A 19,187-nucleotide genomic window follows, 5' to 3' on the forward strand; every position below is an offset into this window, starting at 1 on the left:
ACCGCCCCCCCTGACATTCACCCTCCCCCCATACCCGACACTCAGCCCCCCTGCTCCACTCTGTCCCTCTCGTCTCTCCAGGTGAGGAATGAGCTGAGGAAGATGAAGGTAAAGAAGGCTACGGGTCCAGATGGGATCAGCTCCAGGCTGCTCAAGTCCTGTGCAGACCAGCTGTGCAGGATTGTAGAGCACATCTTTAACATGAGCCTGAAACTGGGAAAAGTTCCACTGCTGTGGAAAACCTCCTGCGTGGTACCTGTACCAAAGACCCCTCACCCAAAAGACTTCAACAGCTTCAGACCAGTTGCTCTCACTTCACACCTGATGAAGACCCTGGAGCGGCTGGTCCTCATCCATCTCCGCCCTCTGGTGGGCCCCTTTTTGGACCCTCTCCAGTTCACATTATCAACCCAGCATCGGAGTGGATGACGCCATCATCTTCCTCCTGGACAGATCACTGTCTCACCTGGAGAAGGCTGAAAACACTGTGAGGATTATGTTCTTTGATTTCTCCAGTGCCTTTAACACCATCCAGCCTGCACTTCTGGGGGACAAGCTGGAGCTGGCAGGGGTGAACCAACACCTCACATTCTGGATCCTGGATTACCTCACTAACCGGCCACAGTATGTGAGGACTCTGGACTACGTGTCGGACACAATAATCTGCAGTACGGGGGCCCGACAGGGAACGGTCCTGGCTCCTTTCCTGTTCACCCTGTACACCGCAGACTTCTACCACCAATCCCCTCACTGCCATCTACAAAAGTTCTCTGACGACTCTGCTATCGTCGGCCTAATCAGGGACGGTGACGATGGAGCCTACAGAGAACTTATTCAGGACTTCGTGGACTGGTGCCGGCGGAACCACCTCCAACGCCGGGAAGACCAAAGAGCTGGTGATGGATTTCCGCAGGCACAAACAACCCTGCACACAGGTGAACATCCGGGGAACGGACATTGAGATGGTGACCTCTTACAAGTACCTGGGAGTTCACCTGAACAATAAACTGGACTGGTCTGACCACACTGCAGCAACATATAAGAAAGGTCAGAGCAGACTGTTTCTTCTGAGGAAGCCAAGGTCCTTTGGAGTGCAAGGGGCACTCCTGACCTCCTTCTATGAATCTGTGGTGGCCTCAGCCATTTTCTATGGAGTAGTCTGCTGGAGCAGCAGCATATCAGCCGCAGACAGGAGGAGACTTGATAAACTTATCAAGAAGGCCGGCTCCATCCTGGGATGCCCTGTGGACCCAGTGCAGGTGGTGGGAGAGAGCAGGATGCTGGACAAGCTGTCCTCCCTGCTAGTGCAGGAGTCCTACCCCCTGCAGGTCACTCTCACAGCACTGGGCAGCTCCTTCAGCAACAGACTGATACACCCTAAGTGTGCGAAGGAGAGCTATTGCAGGTCCTTCCTTCCTGCTGCTGTCAGACTTTACAATCAGCACTGCTCCCAATAGACTATTGACCTCATCCTGTACGCTGCACTGTGCAATATGCCTGTACTATGGGCACTTCTGTTTTTGCACTTTTTGGTCTTATTTACTCATATTTATTCACTCCATATTATATTATACTATTACAAAAACAAACAAACAAAACAAGAACAACTGCACTATATCATGTGAATATGTATATATTTCTATTTCTTCCCTTTTTAAATTTAACTTTATTGCTTAATTTTTGCCATTTTTTACCTTATTTTGTAATATTCTGTTGCTGCTGTGACAAAAGGATTTCCCCGTCTGCGGGACATTAAAGGTTTTCTGATTCTGATTCTGATTCTGATCTTTAGCTATTGAGTTTTGGAGGCCTTTGAGGCCAAGTACAATAACTTTAGGTTATTTACATAACCCCGGTTCTCTGAGTAATATGAGTGAGATGTCTCACTATGGGTTGCACGCCTTGCTGCAGCCCACAGAAGCATTTATCTCATTACGCCAATCCTGATTGGCTGGTGAAATGTGTTGTTAAAGAAATGTATGAAATATTATCATAAGTGTTCTTTTCATGCATATAATCAAAAGTGTTTTGCTCCAAAGAGTTGGGTCCAAAGTATGTGCCAGCATGTCTGCACCAATTATATTTGACCCGTCCGGGGAAAGACTGATAAGACGTCACCTCCCTAGATAAACTGTGTGAAGCTTGTTGAGTAAGACCACCTGTGGCATTGTGGAAATCTTGAGTGGAAGATAAAACATGTATGTAACTGGTTAATGATTATTCATGTAATCTAATAAAAAGACACGGAGGGGGAGCAGACGGCAGAAGAGAATCTGCAGAGGGACAAGCCAGGCAGAGCTTGTTGACCTCCTCTCTTCTCCGTGTCGACACGTAAAAAGTCTCTGTTCTCTGACTTGTGGTTGAAAGGGGTTACTTTTGTAGAGGAAGTAACCAGGAGTCTCCGAGTGTTGTTTTGTCAAGACAACAGAAAATATTATTGACATTTTGGTCCTTCGAGCCGGATCTCAACACTGCAGAAAAAAGGGGGACTGACGGGACGGCTGCAAAGACTGTGCACAGCAAAGTCTGGCGGAAAAACCTGCCACTGGACAAAGACCACCTTTCAACGTGGCCAGACGGACTCCTCATCCATCCTTTAAACGCAGCAAACGAAATCAGAGCCAGGAAAGGGGAGACATTCATCACGAAAAGGTTAGAGACTAAAGAGAACAGGGAGCAAGGGTCTCCACAGTAGATATCTAAAAAAGTGTGCATGGTTGTAGATCTACAAAGTGTGTGTGTGAATGATTGTTGTATGAAAAGGAATTTGGTCTATTCAGCAGTATTTGGGCCTGAAACCTAACGGTGTAAACATAAAGCCTATTTGCTAGCTGTAATAGATTAAATTGCATTAAGGACATTAGGTGAAGGGACTAGGGATCTAAAACGCAGATTTATTCCTGGGATAGAACCCCCAGACTGGGTCCGCAAGGAACAATAAGTTCTTTGTAGAAGCTTGAAACAGTGGGAATTATCCGCAGTCGTTGAGAAATTTCCCTGAGTCCTGGATCATGCAGTAACATGATGCAATGGGATCAAACAGTTCATGTTGTAGTAAGCCAGCAATGCTGGAGGGAGACGCCAAGTTTATGGATGACCACTGTCCAGGGTCTGCAAATTATCTGAATAAATGAAAACAAAAATATGACCTTACAGGAGAATTACATCCCATGGACTGTCTCAAAGTAGTTCAAAGATTAGAAATAAAAGCAAAAGGACGTAGATGAGAGAAGATGTTTTTATGTTACAAAAGGGGTCATATAGCAAGAAATTGCAAAAACAGAAAGCGGAAAGGATCAGAAAGTGAAGAAGAAGCATGACTAGAGAAAAAAGAAGAAGAAGAGCTCTTAAAGGAGTTAGATCTGAGAGAAGCAATTGGTAAGTATGATGAAAAAAAGATAACAGCAGAAACGCATGACCTATTAGAAGAGGCAGTAAAAGAATGGAATGAAACAGACCCAGACGCAGCTCGGCTAAAAATAGCCGACCTGTGCCTGGCTCTGGAAGATGTAGACCCTGCAATACGACCCGAAATAACATTACTAATGAATGGTTTTCCTACTGTTTTTCTCTGCGATACTGGTGCAGAGAGGACAGTAGTAAAAAGTGCAAAGCATTTGAAAATTTCGTCCCAAACAATTAGTGTAAAATCAGCTAATGGAACGATCAAAACAAACGCCGTCAGCCAGCCTGTACATCTGTGCCATGACGATTTACCTGAAGATGGCGTAGATTTACGACTGGTTATCGCCCCTGACTGCCCACATAATTTACTGGGGAGAGATGCTTTGGTATGTTTGGAACTAGGGGTAATTCCTACATCTTCAGGACGACTTAAAGTGGCAAAAATGCCCTTAGTGGATACTATAATGGTGTATGAATCGATCTCTGCCCCACAATATTACTGGACATTGGACCTCCCAGAGGAGGGGCCAGCAGCTGTTTCTAAGCAGCTCTTAAAAATGACAGAAGCTCGAGTAGAACCAAGGCATACAACTATGCACCCTGGGGATCTACATGTGACATTACGTTACAAGTACTCCCCAGGGCCAGACCCACTATATGACAAAGCTGTGCAGAAATTAGGTCCTCAAAAGTGTACATTGATGCAACTTTACTGGAAAGATTCGACCTCTTTCTGTACAGCAGACAAATGATGCATTATATTTAATGCAGGGAGGACGCACACCACATGTGTCTTTGACTAAATCCTCAAAGCAAACATGGAAAGATTTGGATAATGAAGCAAGACGAGTAAAAGCAGCTCACATCTGGACAAATACAACCGATTCTAAAGTTCAATATAATAAGGATACGCAGTATTATCGTCAAAAACTATAGTGGGTGGTCACAACCACTCCAAACGTCCATTTGGACGAACCAAACACATGAGAAGCAAAAGTGTTCTCTCTCACCACGGAAGAAGAACAAAGTCTAGCTTCATTACCAAAAGAATTATGGTCAGAAGGTCCATCTGATGTAGGATTAATGAAAGGCGTCCCACCAGTAGTAATTAAAGGAAAAACAGAATATAGGCCAAAAGTTAAACAATATCCCCTAAAACCTGATGCAGAAGAGGGCATTGAGCCAGTAATTGAAGATCTAAAGAAAGCAGGAATTATAATTCCGTGCCCAGATTCACCCTGTAATACACCTATTTTTCCTGTCCGAAAGGCCGTGCCATCAATTTCTTGGCGAATGATACAGGACCTAAGAGCAATTAATGCTGCAGTACAACAAAGGGCACCAAACGTCCCCAATCCACACACATTGCTTAATTCTATGGATCCAAATGCAAAGTATTTTTCGGTCATAGACCTAAGCAATGCGTTCTGGTCAATTCCAATACATAAAGATAGCCAACATTGGTTCGCATTTACGTTTAAAAACAAAAGATATACGTTCACAAGGCTAGCACAAGGCAATTGTGAAAGTCCCACAATTTTTGCTGAAGCAATTGCCAATTGTCTAGCAGACTTCAATCCCCCTAGAGGGAGCCAAATCCTCTCATATGTAGATGATATCATAATAAACTCCACAACAAAAGAGGATTGTAAAGAAGACACATTATCTTTACACAAATTTCTTGCAGAAACTGGCAACAAAGTGAGTAAAAGTAAATTACAATTGTGGAAACAAGAAGTGAAATACCTAGGTCACACGTTGACCCAAAATGGCAAAACAGTAAATCAAGAAAGAAAAACAGCCATTCTGTCTGCACCAATACCAATAACAAAAAGGCACATGATGTCCTTCTTAGGACTTTGCAACTACTGCCGAACGTGGGTAATGGATTACGCAGAAGTAACAAGACCTCTGCTTGATCTCATTTACTCTACACCTATGGCACTAACAGATAAAATAATTTGGACAGAAAGGGCAGAAAAAGTATTTTGTAACATACAACAAATGGCTGGCAAACTATGATAAACATTTTATCCAAACTGTGAACTGTAAAAATGGATTCATGACGTCAATGTTATTACAATTACATGGGCAAAAGCACTATTCAACGCAACTGGACCCAGTGGCTAGAGCATCCCCGCCTTGTGTTCAGGCTGTGATCGCAGCAGCAATGGCTGTACAGGCCTCTGCGGAAGTAGTATTATTTCACCCAATAACACTACAAGTGCCACATGCAGTAGCAGCCCTGTTATTACAAACAAAAATGACCTTTCTATCACCTGCCAGATATCATGCATGACTACACTTCTGTCGCAACCACATCTCAATATAGAAAGGAGCACGACATTAAATCCAGCTACGCTGATACCAGTATCAATAGATGGCACTAAACATGATTGTCTGCATGAAACACAGTTAGTGTATAAACCACGTCCTGATTTATTAGACACACCCTTGACACATGGCCATATAGTATTTGTTGATGGTTCTGCACGTAAGAATGCACAAGGACAAAATTGTGTAGGCTACGCTATAACCTAAAAACCTAGCCTAAAAGCAGGGAAATGACCATCTAATTTATCGACACAGGCCGCTGAAATAGTAGCATTAACTGAAGCATGTAAATTATTTCAAAATAAGGATGTTACAATTTACACAGATAGCCAATTTGCATATGGAGCAGTACATCTATTTTGCCAACAGTGGAAACTTAGAGGTTTTAAAACTTCAACAGGGAAACCAATAACACATGATAAGTTATTGCAAGAACTTTTAAAAGCTATAATGTTAGCAAAATCTATTGCAGTGTGCAAGTGTGATGCCCACACAAGAAGAAAAGATATGGTTTCAATCGGCAATGCAATGGCAGACAAAGAAGCTAAATTAGCCGCACATCCTGTTTTTCATGTTCCAACTTCTCAAAATACACCAGTGACGTGTGACATATTACGAGAAAGACAACAACAAGCACCACAAATGGAGAAATCAATGTGGCAGAAAAAAGGAGCTACAAAAATAAATGATATTTATATTGGACCTGATGGTAAACCCTGGTTACCTCGATCGCTGTTCAAATGGGCTCCAATAATGAGCCATGGGCGTTGCCATGCCTCAAACGGGGGGATGACAGACTTAGTGAACAGCTACTATACTACTTATGGGTTTAATACATATTCAAAAAATGTTTGTAATCAATGTTTAACATGCATTAAATATAACTCACAAGGACAACAACGTCCAAAACAAGGTGCATTTCCAAAACCAGAATATCCTTTTGAAGAAATACATATGGATTTCATAAAACTAAACAAAAGCACAGGTGTAGGATACTGTTTGGTTATAATAGATGCCTTTTCCAAATGGGTGGAAATGTTTCCATGTGCTAACCCTGATGCCATCACAGTAGCGAAAGCTATATGTAAAAGAATAGTCCCAACCTTTGGGATACCAAAAAGAATACGATCAGATAATGGCTCACATTTTGTAAACGAAACAATAAATAAAATAGGAAAAAACCTAAAAATAGACTTGAAATACCATAGTGCTTATCACCCGGCCTCAGCTGGACTTGTTGAGAGATTCAATGGCACAATTAAAAATAAGCTAACCAAATGCCTGAACGAAACTGGAAGACAATGGCCTGAATGTGTTGATTTAGTACAACTAAGTTTACACATTATGCCTACAGGCGAATGTAAATTGACTCCTTTTGAAACACTGTATGGTAGACCATATTATTTACCTGACTTACATTTAAAAATAAAAGATGAGCCTGACTCTGAGAAGACATTGGCAGACTATATGAGACAAACGCTGAACCATAGAAAGTGTAAAGAAACCAATAATCTGCCTGATTTTCCTATATGCCCCCAGGAGGACAAAACTGTGACGCCTGGTGACCACGTGTTCGTGAAAGTGATAAAGAGGAAGTGCTGGTCCAGTCCAAGATGGGAGGGGCCATTCCAAGTTATTCTCTCCACACCCACTGCTGTAAAGATCGCTGAGAGGTCCAGCTGGATACATCTCTCACATTGCAAAGTGAGGACACTTAGTGATCTCGTTCCAACCGCTGAGTAGGGGAAGTCTGATTACAAAGGGGTTTGGAAACGCCTAGGTCCATTCGTCTCAATGTCAGTGAAGAAATCAACGATCCTCTCAGTTTAGTGGAACGAGAGCATAAGTGTGAAACCATGCCAAAATACGATGGAAGATGGCTAACCTCCAGGACTGCAGGTGCAACCATGGTCGCACTAATGATCTTTGCTGCTTTCGCCCCGTGGATGTGGACAACACTTCAAGACTCAAAGGATGAAGAAATGGTTCCAATGGTAAAAACTGTGATTGAAAACTGTGATGATTCATTTCTTCTCCGTAACAGTACTGGTATGACGAGGTCTGTAAATCTCATATTACGTAGGAAATGTTATCAAGACAATGAGCCGTCGTAGTGACCACCTTCCTGGACAGGACGGGGACCATGGGTACACCGCGGGTCAGAAAGGCGGGGCTCACCAGTGGCGCAGCGCTCTGACGCACCCCGGTGTGACGAACACTCGGGATCCAGCCCACATGAGCCACCCAGAGCTGGAATTCTCTCATGTGGAGGCGACCGAGACGGACTACGAGAATGGCGGACGGCATCATTCCGAGTAATCGAAGACATAATCTGAAGTGAACAGATTTGCCAGAAGGAAAAGAGCGAGACATGCCCTGAAAGCTTTCACCGGTGTCGCCGAGAGGCGCGTTGTGAAAGTCACCGAGTCCAGGGATAATCCCAGAAAGATTATTTCCTGTGACGGGGACAGCATGCTCTTTTCCGCATTTATCACATAACCCAGATCGAATAGGTGTCGTGTGAGAACACGCGTGTGCGCTGTGGCCTCCTGCTTCGATTGTGCCAAAAGCAGCCAATCGTCCAGATATGTGACCAAGCGGATGCCCTGCCGTCTCAGCAGGGCCACCGCTGCTTCCGTGCACCGTACGAACACCCTCAGGCTTAAAGACAGACCGAATGGGAGCATGCGGTACTCGTAGCAAGTCCCCCGGAAAGCGAACCTCAGAGACTTTTTGTGGGAAGGATAGATCGGAATGTGGAAATACGCGTCTTACAGATCGACAGAAGTGAACCAATCGTTCTGTCGCACCAGGCGCAGCAGGGATGCGTGTGTAAGCATCCTGAACTTGTATTTCCTGAGATATTTGTTCAGAGCACTTAGATCCAGGATACTAGAATAATAGACAGCAGGCGCTGCCACCACGCTGTTTATTTTGAAAGCTTTGGTTTTTATTAGCTGTGCGCTCGGCTCTCGGCCTGGATGCAAATGTGTGTGTGTGCGTGCTTGTGGACATGAAAGAGGGGCAACCGCTGAACCCTCCACCGTCAAATGTCCGTCTCTCCCGGTCTGCTCTGGCACGGTCCGTGGCAGCTGGGAGATAGGGGCGTGGGGGGGCCTCTGGATGCACGCTCAGAAGCCAAACAGGTGTTAGCACACGTCGAGCATGTCAAAGCTGGCAGAGGGAGAAACTGGTGTGCTACCCTCGTCTCCATCCTGAGAGGCAACGGAGTGATGAAGATGTCGTCCACTTTTTCATCCTCTGATATGAGGAGTTCCAAGGCGCCATTGTCATCTTCCCAAGGTCCAATTCCGGGACGTCTTCCTCCAGCTTGGAGCCCCAGCTGGCGCTAGCCTCCCGTGCCGCCACCGCAGCGACCCCCACCTCCTCTCCACTGTGTGTGGACACGAGCTGGGGACATCGATAGCCACCCAGGCGTGTTCCAGCCCCAGACAGCATGAGCAGACCTGGTGTGGATCCATCCTCAATATCTTATTTCTGCAGCGACAGAGTCTAGCCCTCTGGTGTGAGGGGGTTTAGCCTCCATTCCGTGCGAGCTGGTGTGCAGGCAGGGTGTTGAGGCAGTTAGCCGATGTGAAAAACCAAGAGATTAGCTGGTGTGCTAATGCTCGGTGCTCAAACAGCCGTGGTGAGGCGTCAAGAGCTGTGCTGACCAAGCAGTGGAGGGGCAGGAAAGCACCGAGTTCGATCTGGTGTGACCGACGAAGCAGAAAAATATCCGAAGCTAGCAGCGCCCGCCAACAGAAGCTAAATAAGATCTGTCTGTGGACAGGTAAGCTAGCTAGCCCTGGACACGAGATATGCTCCGAGTGAGAAGAGGTGTTTGAATGAGGTGGTGCCGTCACATGAGCTATTTAAGGTAGGTGGGACTACACCAGCCAATCAGGATTGGCGTAATGAAATAAATGCTTCTGAGGGCTGCAGCGAATCGTGCATCCCATAGTGAGACATCGAACGAAATATTATGAAAGAGAACTTCAGTTTTATCTGAGTTTAACATCAGAAAATTGCAGGTCATCCAGCTTTTTATTTCCTTAATGCACATTTGAAGTTTATCTAACTGATCGGTTTCTTCTGGTTTGATCGACAAATACAATTGTGTATCATCGGCATAACAATGAAAATTTATGGAGTGCTTCCTTATAATATGTCCTAAGGGAGGCATATATAAGGTGAATAGAATTGGTCCAAGGACAGAACCCTGAGGGACTCCGTGACTAACTTTAGTGTGCATGGAGGATTTGTCATTAACATGTACAAACTGAGATCTATCTGATAAATACGACTTAAACCAGCTTAATGCGGTTCCCTTAATGCCAATTAGATGCTCCAGTCAATAGTGTCGAAGTTCATTAGTAATTTTTACCAGTGCTGTCTCAGTGCTATGATTCGCTCTAAATCCTGACTGAAGTCATCAAATAACTCATTATAATGGAAAAAGTCACACAGCTGATTGGCGACTAATTTCTCAATGATCTTAGAGAGAAAAGGAAGGTTAGATATGGGTCTATAGTTGGCTAGTACCTAAGGATCAAGACTTGGCTTTTAAAGAAGAGGTTTAATTACAGCTACTTTAAAAGACTGTGGTACATAACCTGTTGATATAACAAGGTATATAAATAACAAAAATAACAATGAACTAGGTCTGTAAAAATAACTCCTCAAAAACAATGCAGATTAATCACACACTATGATCACCCTTAACCCCATACATCACTGAACATACAAACCATCCACTGTAGCTTTGTAAACATGGTGAAAGCAGATGATAAAATGCTGCTTGGCATATGTGTGTGTCACTCATCTACCAAAACCATTTGGATATTTTAAAAAGCCTCTCATGGTAAATATTGATAATGCAATCAATTTAGATCAATTAATCATAAAGCATGTCATTAATTAGATTCATTATTTTTCACTGGGTCTTGTATAATTAATTTGTTTTATTAGAGTAAACACAGAATTTGGAGATGTTCAGACTTGCATTGTGAATGGATCTCAGCAAGTGCAAATGCTATCTATATACTGTAACAACATTTTTAAGAAAGATTTTGCATATGGAGATCCGATCACAATGGGGGCAGAATCAAAAGAAGGAGAATGCATTTTAATAGCAGGTATAAAGCTTCATGGCTTGGACGTCATTATCCAAATATCAAATACAGATACAGCTCATATGTTAATATAGGGTTTAGATAGGGCCTGACTTACCTCGAAACAGATGTTCTCGCCTTCTTTGTCACAGTCCAGCCATAAAACCACGTAGTCACAGCCTCTTGCTTCAACCTGACATGACACCAAAAACTTGGGCTGAGCACCAAAGATACTAAGCATAACACAGTAACATCCAGCTGATCACAAAGTGTGCAGTGAGCCCCACTGTTTTAGAGTTTAGTTTAGTTTATTCATACATTATTAAAGAAACACCAGTCAGTGCGTTTACGAGCACATCAGTAACCCAAAAATGCCCTTATTATAAGGGTATAATCGGATTATTTAAGTTTACCACCTATAAATGAAAGAGGGTCGAATGGGAAAATGACGGAGTAGCTCTTAAACTTACTTTCCGCCAACATACAGCTGGACTGAAAAGTGTTTTTTTTTCCAGTTCACCTTTGTCAAAAATCACAAGCGTGGGGAAAATGGACGACTTTTGGACAGAATTACAACAGAAACGGGTCATATTGGTAGTGATGTTGGTTGCCATGGCGAAGTCCTCCCTCGGTTTGCAGTAAAAGCTCTATTGTTGTTTTTTTTTGCCATTACTTCATGGTTGATTATGTTTCTGGGGGCAAAAGCCACTGCCATCGAGTGGGGAGGGGGAGCTATAACCCACAGAGCATGTGCAAAACCTGATATTACTCCAGGAAGGCTCTTTACATGCACGAATAATAGGGGTATTGAAGGAGTTATCTAGGTCTAATAACTCTGAACTCTGATTTAACCCAAACATAATGCATGTAAACGCACTGAATAAGGCTTGATACAAGGTAAAACTATATGCAGGGGAGATTAGAAGCCAAGAAAAGGCTTATAAGATATCATCCGTCTGAGTAACACGCCTGTGAATATTCTCATTCATCCAGGTCATTGTTGTCCCCAGAGCAATTTCAGTCAAAAGAAACTGGACAAATAACAGACAATTAACCAAGTCCAGTTGCTTTTAACTGAAATTCACCAGTTACACTTCAGCCTCACTTACCTGGAGGAACTTGACCATGTTGAGTTTGGGGTTGGCCTCTTTTTTTTCTGTGGGAGCTTTGCTGAAGAGTTCTGCAGGGTCCACCTTGTCCCAGTTGTTGTACTTCCCTGGAAAAAGAAGGACCAAGCCTTTAATTTGTTTAAGTAAGATATTTGGAGTTGGGTGGGTTATGGTCTTAAAGTGAGCAGGACCTAATATGGATGATACCCACCGATGAAATCCAGACTCATCACATGCCCACAAACAGAAGTCATCTTAAAGCGTACAGTTTGGCCCTGGAAGCTGCCAGGGTATTCATGCACTGAACATGCTCCGTTGAGCCCCTTGCGACTTGTACAATTTCCTGTGTTCAAGGAGAACAGAAGAGGTAGTAATCAATATTTTAAAGAATTATAAAGAAGTATACAGGACCACAAATCCATTCAAAACATTTCAGATGGTTCAGATTTTTTGAAGTGGGGTTGTATTACACTGGAGATCAAAATTAGAGATCAAATTGTTAATACTTGATTGTTGTTAATACATCATTGTTGCGTTCTAAAAAAATAACATAACATATAAAAACTACAATATTGCCAGCCCATCTTCTACAATATGCATATATTCTCTATAGAAGACACAAACAGGTTAAAGTTAATTCTCTTAAATCATTTGATTCAACTTTCCTTTCACTGAAATGCAATCTGCTTCAATTTACATAGATTTTTAGAAGATGTATAAATTCATCTTTCAGAAGTAAAAAAAAAATAAAAAATTTAAATCTGGATTTTTTGTTTAACTTTTAAAATGGATTCAAGCACTTACATATACAGTAATATGACTTCATATTTTGTTTTTCCAAAACTAGCGCCTACCCATGGTGATGAGTCAGATGTGGAGCTGGGCTCAATGATACAAGCTGACGTCTGCTCTGAATACAATTATTATCTGAAGGCTAAATGGGACATGAAAGAAAACACACACGCACCTACGCATGCACATACACTAGGCAAGAATAAGTCATATAAATAGGAGGCATGTCAGGTACAGGTCCAGATGATCTCCAAGCAAACAGACACACTTGATTTATAGAAATCTGCAGTCATAAACTTCAGCAATGGAACAGCGCCAGGTAAGAAATCTGTCTTTTTGTTGATGATGTTACATCTTGGCTGGTCTTTGGATTAGACTACTTATGTTTTTAAAGGATATGATCACAAGTCTACAATGATGAAATACTTGCAAACCCATATGCACACGTAGCTGTGATCATTATTTCTATCCAAACTATTTCTATCTATTCAAGTTGAAGCCGATATAATGCTCCAGCCGTCTACGTCAAACATATCACATCATAAAAGAGTTTTAGTCTTTTATGTAAAAAAAAAAAAAAAATCATTTTTTCAATTTTTGTAGCATTAGATAAAATTAAATTCTGACCATCTTTGGCGATCATGAATAAACAGACTTTCATGGTAATCCATCTTTTAGATTCCTGCACTTGTCTGTAAAGTGTGGGGCAGTCTTTTGAATATTATTATCAAATGTCAAATTATAATTTTATTTGCATAAGACATAATTTGTGAACAAGATAAAAAAGTGTGCACATTAGATAAAATAGAACTTCAGGGGCTCCTTATCATGTTTGGGTTATTTATACCTTCAACGAGGCATGCATGACTAAATATACCATATGCAAAGCAAATGCTGAGTAGGGATGCCATTGTGAGGAAATTTTCCTTCCAGTTGTCAGATTTAGACAAATATGGACAAATGTAGCATTCAAAGTGTAAAGATTGATGACTCTAAATCACTCGTAGGTGTGAATGTACGCCGATGTCAGCTGGGATGGGCTTCAGCCCCCCGCAACCCCTGTAAGGGACAAGCGGTTGAAGATGGATGGATATGTGAATATAATTTGAATATTAAAAAAAAAAATGATATTCAAACAAATATTAGGCAGCCCTTAATATTCAAACCTGTTATGGGCATTATTTTTTGTAAATGTGTTTGCTTGTATCTGGACTCCTGTAGGTGAGGTTAGCGTCAGTCAGGAACGGTGAGGAATGGGTGTATACAAGGTTTAACTCAGCATTGAAAAACTGATGTTAATTATCTGGACAACATTCTCTAACAGCAGTAAAGTTGTGAATTCGTTGTAATGTCACATTAATAAACAGGAGATAACAGGAGACTTACTCTGTGCTAAAAGTGATGCTCAGAGCTCCAAGATCACGTGAATAATACCAGGCTAACTATGCTTTTCTTTTCATTGGTTGTTGCGTTAAATCTTACCCAGATACAATAGTGCTATTTTCCGATTGGCTGTTGTGTAAACCTGTTCTTTTTTTTGATTGACTGGCCGCTAAAAAATGGCAGCTCTTGATTCCTGCCGGTTCCATAGTGAGAGCAAAGAAAGCGGTGCTGCAGCCATAGACTTTTTGGGAGCTGTAGCATATTGTACATAGTACAGAAAAAATGTGGTGTTAAGAGGAATTAGTAGCTTGTCACTAAAATAGGAATAGCTGGTCCACATAAGTGGTCGGTCCACCTTAAGTTAGTAAGCCTGGGCTGAAATTGTCACTTTAATCAGCAGGTGGCAAGCAAGACAAAGATTTGGCCTGGGTCTTGAAGAGACTGCACACACACTACACCTCTCTCGACAGCAGGTTGTGGCCAAAGGGACGACCCTCTCATCCATCAGAGAGAGGTTGGGCGTTCACTGTCTGTGATTTCAAGAATATTGTAACTTTACAAGGACACAGATTATTTTAGTCCCTCAAAAAGGCCGGCCGTCCACATAAAACAGGTGCATGAGAGGACAGGATTATGAAGACTCAGTTCAACACTTCAGCTATAGTTGGTCTCCAGTTCTATGCTGAACAGGGCAAGGATCTGTCTCTGCACGAACTGTCTCACTGATTAAGAGTTTTTGGACTGAAAGCCCACTCTGCAGTGACCAAACCTCTCATCAGCAGAAAGAATAAAAAGGCCAGACAACTGCTGAGGAGCATGTTGAGGAGCATGTTGTGTGGACAGAGGTTGTGTGGCAGATGTGAAGTCATTCAAAGCTGTGGCCTCTACACTTCCTGTTCATTTTTGAATCCTATAGAAGAAAACATTGTTGAAATTTTCTCTTCTGACACAATGGTTACTGTTCTGTAACTTTGATCACTGTTCTTTTCACAAAATAAAGGTTTGTGTTTAAGTGCCTTGGTTATTTAAAAAAGAACATGCTAGTACAGCAGTGGTATAGCCACAGTGGATAATCAAATTCTGAACAATAAAAAAATGACAATATTTCAGAAAATCAAGTATTAATACTTTGTTCACTCATTTTGATCTCTACAGTACTTTAATTTTTGAAAAAGGTATCAACCATATTGCATAATGTAAACACACATAGGCAAATCTATGACCAAATGTAATTTTTTCATCCTGCACATTTTATTTGTATATCGCAATTCTCAGTGACTTCAAAATGTTAGTATTACTCCCTTTTTCAGTGACTGCAACAATAACAGGTTTAAGTTATTAAAAAATTAAAATGTCTTAATATTTCTAAATTGTACAAGTAGGCTTGTAGCAGAATCTTGGTTAATACTTCATCTCCTCTCTGCAGGTACCTTCATGTCAGAGTTTTATACTGCAGAGTGAGACAGAAGGACAGTAAAGTGTTTACCTTCATGTCAGAGTTTTATACTGCAGAGTGAGACAGAATGACAGTAAAGTGTTTATCCTTCATGTCAGTTCCTCTGACTGACTAGACGGCAGCTTGCTGCAACAGTGTTCGACGGTAGCTTGCTGCAACAGTGTTCTACGGAAGCCGCAAAGTGCCTTCGGTGAGAGTTTGGAAAAAGTTATCAATCAATTTGGAATCTTAGAAGTTTAGCAATTTTTATATGGGCATGTAAATGGACTTTTATCCCGCATGTGAAATATTTCCTCCTCGCCATAGAAACACTGTTCCAAGAAAACACAAAAGCCTCAAAATTTGGCATTCTGAAGAACTTGAGATTCTGCTGACCAAATCTGGATCTGTTGAATCCTCTAGATAAAGTTTATAAAAAAATTTCGTGGAACAGTGGTGAGTGATGAGTCCAATAAGGGTGGTGTCTGTGAACTTCAGTACTGACTGGTCAGCTGTAGGTATACAGGGAGGCTGAGATATGATTTTCCAGCTTCACACCTAAGTTTTGCTGTAAACCAGGGTTTGTCGTTAACTCAATAATAACAACCAATAATAACTCAACCCTGGGGCATGACTGTACACAGGAGCCAGAAGCTGATGTATGATGACACAACCTGTCTGTACTCATCTAGACTGTTGATTGCAGCCCTGTAAACATTTGAGCAAAAGTCACCAAGTGCTTTACAAAGGCCTGACCTTTGTTGAAGTTTTATGAGTTTTATGTTACATGCGGACATGTTACGGCCATATCTCTCATTATTACGGAGAATGCATATGCATTATGAATACTGCGTGTAACCGCTGTTGGGCCCCGCTAAGTTGCCTAGCACCTTTCAGCGTCACATGTGTGTGAGATATTTTTGTTTAAGCTACTTTATGGGCATTTTATCAATGCATGTTTGTTATAGCCTCTGCTATTGTGCAAAATTGTATATTGAGGCCGTTTATTACATCCTTTGTTAATATGCAAATTTTTTGTATCTTTCTCTGTCTTGTAGAAGCCATTCCACATGTAACACTTCATTACAACATTACAACATTACATCAATGCAACTGTAACATCCTATCATGATAATGCCCATATAAACTGAGAAACTAGATCCTTGTATCCCTGTGAATCTCTCTAACAGGAGTAGCTGTACTGAGTGAAGAAGCCCAGAGTGACGTCAGTTAATCTCAGCGAAACTAACGGGTAGCTCTTTTCTGTGTCCAGCTGCTGCGTGTCTTTCTATTGTGGCTGCTGGCCCTCTACCATTGTCTAGCCATGCCACTGGGCAGTCAGTGTGTGAACGAAAACTTCTGCACATACAGCCTGCAGGACTACTACAGTCAGCTTGTAAACTTTCCCAGCCGTATCAACGAGCGCAGCATCGCAACTTGGAGCTACGTGTGAGTATACATGCCATGTATCCCTTGTCATTAGGCTACAAAACAGATTGAAATCCCAAGCAAAAAGAGTCAGTCCTCTTTTCCATGGCAGCATACATTTAAAAAAAAGGCACAACACATGGACATCGTATAAAGATAACACACCCTCTCCCCACACAAACCAATAGACCCTCTTCACAAATATCCCCAGAACAACATATAGACATATAGACAGCAGATAGCCATTGTTTACATATTTTTGTTTAGCGCTGTGATTGCTGAGGGAACAAAACTTCTTTTGAAATTAGCTTTCCTCCAGTCTAACACCCTGTATCTGCGGCCAGGTGGGAGGAGAGTGAAGAGTGGGTTCAGGGGATGATCCGGGCTGCTGACTATCACACGTGCCAGGCGTATGATAGCAAGGTCATTTGTTTCTGTGAGGCTGAGGGGGTTGATTAGCTTAGCTGCTGTGTGTGAGATTTGAAGGAGTCTGTTTCTGCTGGTGACAGTGAGCAGGTTGAAGAAGCAGGGGGAACAGTACGTGAGGATAGGTTGGATGATGCTTTTGTGTAGTAGGAGTAGGTGGGGGGCCACAGACAGTGATTTCAGTTAGCGTAAGATGAAGAGTCTTTGCTGTGCATGTTTGTGTGTGGTGATGACATGTTCGTTAAAGTTGAGTTTGTTGTCTAATGAGTCATAGGTATTTGAAATTACTGACCTGTTCAACTGGTTGTCTTTTGATGTGTGACTGAGTGCAAGGGGTGTCTTGGATGTGTGTATGACCATTTCCTATGTTTAACTGGAGGTAGTTGTCTGTGCACCACTGTGAAAACTGTGTTAGTGACTGTTGGTATGCTGTAATGGAATTGTTATTACTTAAAAGGACCTACTATGGCTGTGTCGTCTGCATATTTGTAGTATGTGGTGATGGGAAATGGGCTACTGCAGTCATTTCTGTAGAGAGTGTACAGAAACTGACTGAGAACGCAGCCTTGGGGGGCTCCGGTGTTGGCGATGAGGGGTGATGATGTTGCTGTGCCTACTCTCACTGTCTGTGGTCTGTTGCCGAGAAAGTTGTACTTTATATCCAGTGAAAGTTAAGACTGTGCCGCAGTTTTATAAATCATTCATTCATGGTTTTGTAGGAACGCAATGTTCTGGGAAGGATTCCACGCACAGTTTTATAAACGAGGCCCCAGGTGATTTTTACAGACAACACTTCTAACGTGGTTGCTGCTGCGCAGCTGGGCAAATTAACGCAAGCTAAGTCTTTTGTACACATGCTCAACATTGCTTATTAACTCACTGAAACAGATGTTTTCAGTTAACCCCAAGAATTGGAATTAAATCATGAGACACCCAAAGATTTCCACGCCTAGCTCTGACCACTCTGTGTTCCGTTTCTGTTGGGTTTGTGACATGCTGGAAAAGCGAGATGAGGCACTGAAAATCACCATGTCTTCTTTATAAACTTTGCTGTATGGCCCATAAATGGTGCATACTCAATAAACTGAAGAAAATAGTATGATATATAATGTATTGTCAATATTTTGACAATTATGGAATGTCAATTCTTTATCAGAAGTCTCAGGAACATATTAGAGTATGGATATATTCCTTCTTCTATGCTATTTCTTTGATCCACCACACATGTGCATGACTATTTTTACCATTTCAACACATACAGCCAGCCCATGCTCAAGCACTGACACTGAGACAAGGAGATCTGGGGGTCTGGCAATATGAACCTAACAAATGACTGAACGAAAACCTGTCTGTGATCTCTCCATGCTTCTCATCTCTAACCAGGGAGAACATCAACATGAACCGGGTGCCTCAGGTCATCCATGAGGCTAACTGCCACACCAGCCACTCCTGCAGGGGACTCGACAATGCCTTTGGTCTTGAGACCATCCCTGTGTCCCTGAGGATGCCCGTGCTCAAGGAAAACCCCAGCTGCTTCCCTACAACCAGCTACTCTCTGGAGTTTGAGCTCATTACCATAGCTTGTATATGTGCCATCTCCAGGCACAGCTCCAACTGAACAGGACTGACAGCTCTCATGTCAAGTTAGGACCTTGGTCAACACTAAGAATATGAGTTTGTTCAGATAAAGTAGGAGGTAAAGAAGGTGTTTTCTGAGAAAGTCCATTTCACTCATTGTTATTGTTTTGTGAGAAGACATGG

At 42.2% G+C, this 19,187-nt stretch overlaps 2 protein-coding genes across 2 annotated transcripts in view; one reads left to right on the forward strand and one right to left on the reverse strand.

The window, feature by feature from the left end:
- top3b (DNA topoisomerase III beta) overlaps positions 1–19,187 on the reverse strand; it is a gene marked incomplete at its 3' end in the record, with an annotated part of 93,418 nt that overhangs the window by 56,955 nt on the left and 17,276 nt on the right. Inside the window, exons 2-4 of the mRNA XM_083912407.1 lie at positions 12,174–12,305; positions 11,963–12,069; positions 10,972–11,046 (exon numbers count right to left, since the gene is read on the reverse strand). Coding sequence (XP_083768533.1) covers positions 10,972–11,046; positions 11,963–12,069; positions 12,174–12,305 — 314 coding nt within the window. The remainder of the gene's footprint in view (positions 1–10,971; positions 11,047–11,962; positions 12,070–12,173; positions 12,306–19,187) is intronic.
- Positions 16,897–19,044, forward strand: LOC310945880 (uncharacterized protein; the record flags this gene model as incomplete). Its single annotated transcript, XM_083912138.1, has 2 exons — positions 16,897–17,021; positions 18,810–19,044. The coding sequence occupies 2 exons, from the start codon at positions 16,897–16,899 to the stop codon at positions 19,042–19,044; spliced, it is 360 nt and encodes a 119-aa protein (XP_083768264.1).

Source organism: Echiichthys vipera, assembly GCF_963691815.1.
Source record: "Echiichthys vipera genome assembly, chromosome: 4".
NCBI classification, from domain to species: Eukaryota; Metazoa; Chordata; class Actinopteri; order Perciformes; family Trachinidae; genus Echiichthys; species Echiichthys vipera.